This window comes from Gavialis gangeticus, unplaced genomic scaffold, assembly GCF_001723915.1.
Source record: "Gavialis gangeticus isolate Ggan-Ray unplaced genomic scaffold, GavGan_comp1, whole genome shotgun sequence".
Classification (NCBI taxonomy): domain Eukaryota; kingdom Metazoa; phylum Chordata; order Crocodylia; family Gavialidae; genus Gavialis; species Gavialis gangeticus.
In genome coordinates, this window is record NW_017729016.1 from 17,705,328 (window position 1) to 17,711,474 (window position 6,147).

Genomic DNA, 6,147 nt, shown 5'->3' on the forward strand with positions numbered 1-6,147 from the left:
CAGAAGTCATCACCCCTTTACTATACAGCCCTTTTGTGTTCTCATAGGCCAGGAATTCCTCCTTTGAGCTTCTCCACTGTAAAAGGAGACACTCAAACTGATGCAAAATATACTGTGTGTTACTGCCAGATGTGCACTATACTTTTCCCTCGTGCCAGGCCAAATGGCACTTAGCATCTATTTTACACAGGGCACTCAGTTCACCAGAAGTGAGTGTGCTAAGCATGCTCAACACCAAGCTGAAAATGAAGACCTAGTCTTATTTGGGCAAAACTAAAGCAGTTTTGCACAACCAGGAAGCACAAGGTCTGCGAATACCATCAATGTTTTGGGGAAGCGTTAGACATGAGGGTAATGCACACTAATCAAGAGACTCTGGGAGAAAGGGTTTGTAACACAGCACTTTCAGGAGGACTGGAAGGGATGTTTATATAGCCAACGCTCCTAATATCAGGAGTGGAGGTTTATTTTTGTTACAAGTCTGCATGGCCTAGCTGTCAGACTGGCTCACAGCAGGATGCTTTGTTGGGGAAGACAGTAAGGCCACTGGACACATTTATGGGTCCAAGCACTAAAGATTGTTAATGTGGATCGAGTTAATCTTGTGTATACTTACTCTAACTCAGAGCGTAGAGCACTGCTTTCACCATGGTTAAAACAAAAAACAAACAGGCAAGTGAACGTTTTGGAAGCTACAGGCAATGGTGAAGTGAATGCCCATTTCACCTCCAGACAATAGAAAAACTTACCTGCACACTAGGGTGGCTATGATCACACACCAGGCAGTGCAGCAGCAGTCTGCATTTAAGTGCTCTTCACTTTTCCGATGGCGGCAGCACAGCCAGAATGAGTAGAACAGGAGGAAGAGGAGATCCAAAGCAAGGCAGGACAGGGCAACACCACCCAACAGCAACAGGGCCTGCGGAAGACAAATCCCAGTTACCTCAGAGATATCTGTAGAGAGGTGACAGATGGCTTGGTGCAGTCGCATGGCTTTGAGGGTACAGAACCCCTCCCCACCTCAGAACTTTTACAGAATAATTTTAGATTGATTTAAAAACCAAAAAAACGCAAAGAAAACCCAAAGCTTCTAGCCCATGGGTTGACAATGTTTTTTGGGCAGAGTGCCAAAACCCCTGCAACCTCAACTTGGAAGATGCTGGCATGCCAGGGGCAGATGGCGGGGGGGCCACGAGGAGCCTGATCCTGGTTGGGGCTTTGCAGCCCTGGCCCCTTCCCCGCCATCTGCCCAGAGGTGCGCATGCATCCACCACTGGCAACGAACCGAGCCAGGGCTCCACGGACCCCAGTGCAGACGCTTGCAGCCTCCTGACTGCCTACCACAACTGGGCCAGGGTCTGGGCAGACCCCTGCCACCAGCCAGAGCCCAGGCTGCAGACAGCTGCACTGGGGTCCATACAGCCTCGGCTCGGCTTATTGCTGACAGCAGGAAAGGGGCTGGGGTCAGCATTTTCAGGGCCACATGGACCCCAGTGCAGTTGCTTGCAGCCTCCCTGCTGCCTGTTGTGAGCAGCCCAGGCTCTGTGGCTGGTGGCAGGGGTCTGCCCAGAGCCTGGGCTGGCTGTGGCGCGCTGAGCAAAACGGCTTCACATGCCACACTCTGGCATGTGCCAGGAGTTGGTGACCCCTATTCTAGATCATATGGCTTGGGAAATAGCCCTACCATCTCTGTGCCCCCCACACCGGCTTTACGTGCAAGCTACAAAATAGCTGATGCAGCCGCAGGAAGACAATAGTGGGAACAGCCTGAATGAGTCAGGATTTCCCTGTGCGAAACCAGAGCAGGGGTCAGTGGTGGGGCAGTCATCCCCAGCTGTACTCCACCCCCCCAAAAAAAACACCCTACAAGAGCAGCATGTTTCCATTTGCATAAGTCCTTTCATCTTCACACACCTGCTCACAAGAAAGCCAAATGCAGGACTGGGTTTGAAACAGAGGGTGCTTGTTACCCATGATTGGAGCCTTGGCTTCGAAATAAGCCTGGGTGCTGGCTGTACCACCACGTTCTCCCAGACAGCGCATATAAACACACACCTAGCAATAACAACAGGCAAATATACAATAACTACCAAGTGGCCAATGTCAGAACTAGCTTCAATATCTACTCCCAATCTTGCATCTATTGTTTTCTTTCCAAGGCAGCCAACACGACGCTCCAGCTTCCAACCTTTTGGTCATACTCTTCTGGCAAATCCCACATTCACCAAGAAAAAACAAAAAGGTCCATTCAGAGCATTCGAGTCATTCTCCCACATTAATGTAGTCAAAAGGATATTTCAGCTGACTGCTTGAGCCCCACTGCATCTATTTAAGCCATTTTTAATCTGTCGGCATTTAGATTACCGAAGTCCAGATTTTGTCCAAAAAGCAATTTAGTGATGACCCAGTCATCTCAGATACAGATCTATACCAGCAACAAAGGACTTTTTTTAAGTCACTGTCATCTCCCCAATCTTTTCTTCCCACACTACCAACCCACATCCAATTAAAAAGAATTATTTGATTTTTTTTTTTTTTTTTTTTTTTAAAACAATAACTCCGGGTCAGGAAACCGACACAAGCAACATTACAATTAAACCAAAGTGAAGGTCATTTGTTACAACATGGTTATAACCACATGGTAACTCCATCTGAAATAGACTGTTTATAGATTTTTCCAAACTCCCCTTTCCCCATTTCACAGATGCTGCAAGCTGTGCTATTGGCCTGGCAAAATTTGCAAGCTGCCCAACTTCTCAAAGTCCTTTCAGCCAAGCCGAACGTCAGCATTTGCAGAGCCTGGCACCCATCAACTGTGTATCCAGAGCTTGGACCTGTTCACACGCTGCCTGTTGCAGAAACATCCTATATGGGAGCATATTTATCTCAAGCTTTTAAGAAACCAACTCAGAGTTAACTAGAAGTCTATCTAGAGGAAGGAGGGGATTGCTTTGCAGGCCATGATTGCAAAGATAAACAATGGAGCATAGAAATATAGGCAGTTATAACAAACTGCAGAAGGCAGGGAGAAGGGGGGTTGATATGGAAGTCGCACCAGATGGTGCATGCAAGTTTGAGTTGCTGAACACAGAGGCCTTCAGAAGGGGAGACACCCATGCTTCCCCCATGTCCAGGGACCTCCCATCTACTAGCACATAGCTAACTACCTGCACACGCCACACTGAAACTTCCCTGTGGTTTCTCTGCAGTAACGCAGACTCTTCTACCTCAACCTACCCAATTTAGCTTAAAAGGGTGAACTGTGAGGCTGTTTGTGTGCTGAGCTGCAGCTTGATCCAAAGGGAAAGGCTCTTGTGTAAGGCCTGCAGCCACAGAACCAACCATCCAGTTGCGAAAATGCAGCTTGTGTTCGTTTTGCTGCAACTCCAGAGCTGAACGAGTCGCGGCGCTCCCTAGGAGCAGGCCAAAGAACTAACTTCGTTTTGCAAAGAAAGACGACATTTTCTTTCCAACCAATGGACCTGCACCATGAAAAAACCAAAAACAAAACCTGAACTCATACAGGCTAGAATGGCTAATCCTTTTAAGTGATGACTCAGTTTAGAGCCCAGAGACAGGCTGTCAATGAAAAACCTCACTTCTACTAGAGACAGGCCGGTGCCTGCTTGCCAGGATTAAGCTACAATATTTTAAAGAAGAGGTTGCAAGGCTGGATAAAACCTTTAGACAGTTTAGCCAGCAATACTAAATCCAGGCCCGTGATATCCAAGGCTACATTATTCCGAGTAAATGTAAAATTATGCACTGGGCCTTTTGCCATGGAAAAGCAGCGATTCATCTTCCAACATTTGCTAAACTACCAGATCCATTATAGCAAGGATGCATGAGCCATACTTACAAAAATATGGGCACCACTTGGAGGGGCAACATTTTACCACTGGGCTGACATTAATAGCAGAAGTGGAGATAAAGCAATCCCTGAAATGGAGTGTAAATCCAAGCGGTAAGAGCCAGGCTAGCAGCTGCCCTTGTAGCAAACGTCTGCAAAAATCAAAGCAAATAGCAATGCGGATGGAAGTAGTGGCTGTGTAGAGATGTTAAGACTGAAAGACACCAGGGCGACGTCCATTCCAGAGACTCCACTCAGTGAAGCTGCCATCTTTAAAAGACTCCCATTGCATTTCCAGCTGGCTCAACTTTAAAACAGATACCTGGCATCAACAGCAACATTAGAAAGGGGGAAAAACTAAACCCCACATCACACAGCAAGCCTCACACCTGAGGAATACACAATTCCTAAGGCCAGATGAATCATCAACAGAATCCCATCATGTGGCTGTGACAGATGATTATATGGTCAGGTGGGTGGCAAATTGGCTAATGGGATGTACCCAGGGAGTGGTGGTGGAGGGGGCAGTCTCGACTTGGAAAGATGTGGGCAGTGGTGTCTTCCAAGGCTCAGTCCTCGGGCCAATGCTGTTCAGCATCTTCATCAGTGATTTGGACAAGGGTGTGGCGAGCACATTGTCCAAACTGGCGGATGACACCAAGTTATGGGGCAAAAGTAGACAGACACTAGAGGGCAGGGAATGAATTCAGGCAGATTTGGACAGGCTGGAAAAGTGGGCAGAACAAAACAGGATGTAGTTTGACAGGGATACGTGCAGAATACTGCACCTGGGGAGAAGGAATCACTAACACATACAGATCAGGAAATGACTTGCTAAGCGGCACAGCAGCAGAAAGGGAACTCGGAGTCATATTTGACTTAAAATGAACATGAACCGACAATGTGACGAAGTGATCAATAGAGCCAACTGCACTCTATCATGCATTAAAAGGTGCATCAAGAACAGGTCTAAGGAGGTGATACTTCCCCCCTATGCAGCATTGGTAAGGCCACAGCTGGAGTACTGTATCCAGTTTTGGATACCACACTTCAAGAGGGATATTGATAACCTTGAGAGGGTCCAGAGGCAGGCCACTCATACGGTTAGGGCCCTGCAGGAAAGGTCCTACAAGAAGAGATTGAGGGACCTGGATCTCTTCAGCCTCCATAAAAGAGAAGGCTGAGAGGGGATCTGGTGGCCATCTACAAATTCAAATTTGGGGAGGGGGGGCTCCAAGGTATAAGAGATGCTCCATTTACCAGTGTGCCCCTTGGAGTAACTAGAAAACAACAGCCAAACTGATAAAAAACAGATTTAGACTAGCCATGAAGACGAACTTCTTTATGGTAAGGGTGACCAGAGTCTGGAACAGGCTTCCAAGGGAGGTGGTGCTCTCCTCTACCTTGGAGGTCTTTAAGAGAAGGCTGGACATGCACCCAGCTGGCATCATTTGACCCCAGTACTCTTTCTTGCCCAGGGCAGGTGTTCAGACTCAATGGCCTACTGAGGTCCCTTCCGACACTAAAAAAAAAACCCAAAAAAAAAACTATTCAGTGGCAGACTAGTTCCATCTGAGCACTTAAATGGTCACCAACATTATCCTACTGCAGTGCCTTCTACCTGGCACCCGTGAACGGAGTGGAGGAAAGGATACGACTGATGGAACTGGGCTTATTTAGTCTAGAGCAGGGGTCATCACCCAGAGGTACAGGTACCCCTGGGGGTACTGCACGGATACTTGTACCTCTGGGTGACAACCCCTGCGGGGTGGGGAGGGGTATGGTGGTGGCCGCGTGCGGAGGGGGCAACAGCATGGGGTAGCTGGTGGTGCCGTCAGCCACCATGTGTGAGGTGCTGGGGTTCTCGAGAGCAGGGGACCTCAGTGCCCAAGATGAGTGGTCGTTCCTTAAGGAGACGATACTTGGGGCCCAAGGGGTGACCATCCCAACAAGAAGCAAGGGGGGCAGGAGTGCCTGAAAGCCCCCCTGACTAACCAAGGGTATACGGGAATGCCCGATTGCCAAAAAGGCGGCATACAACCGGTGGAAGGGGGGTGCTATCTCCAAAGAGGAGTATACCTCCTCTACTCCGGCCTGTAGGGGGGCTGTCAGGAAAGCTAAGGCAGACATTGATTTTGGACACAAGTCCTAGCTCTAAGATAATAAAAAGTCCTTTTTCAAGTATATAGGGAGGATGAAGAAAGCAGCAGGAAATGTGGGGCCCCTGCAAGATCCTCTGGGCAATCTGGTGGTTGCGCCAGAAGAGAAAGCAGACCTCTTTAACCAATTCTTCACCT

The 6,147-nt window shown here is 48.4% G+C and overlaps 1 protein-coding gene across 2 annotated transcripts in view; it reads right to left on the minus strand.

The window, feature by feature from the left end:
• The window catches only part of TTYH3 (tweety family member 3), a 120,595-nt gene that overhangs the window by 54,810 nt on the left and 59,638 nt on the right, over nucleotides 1-6,147 (minus strand). For both annotated transcript variants that reach the window (XM_019512969.1, XM_019512968.1), the window contains exon 2: nucleotides 750-919. In XM_019512969.1, coding sequence (XP_019368514.1) covers nucleotides 750-919 — 170 coding nt within the window. The remainder of the gene's footprint in view (nucleotides 1-749; nucleotides 920-6,147) is intronic.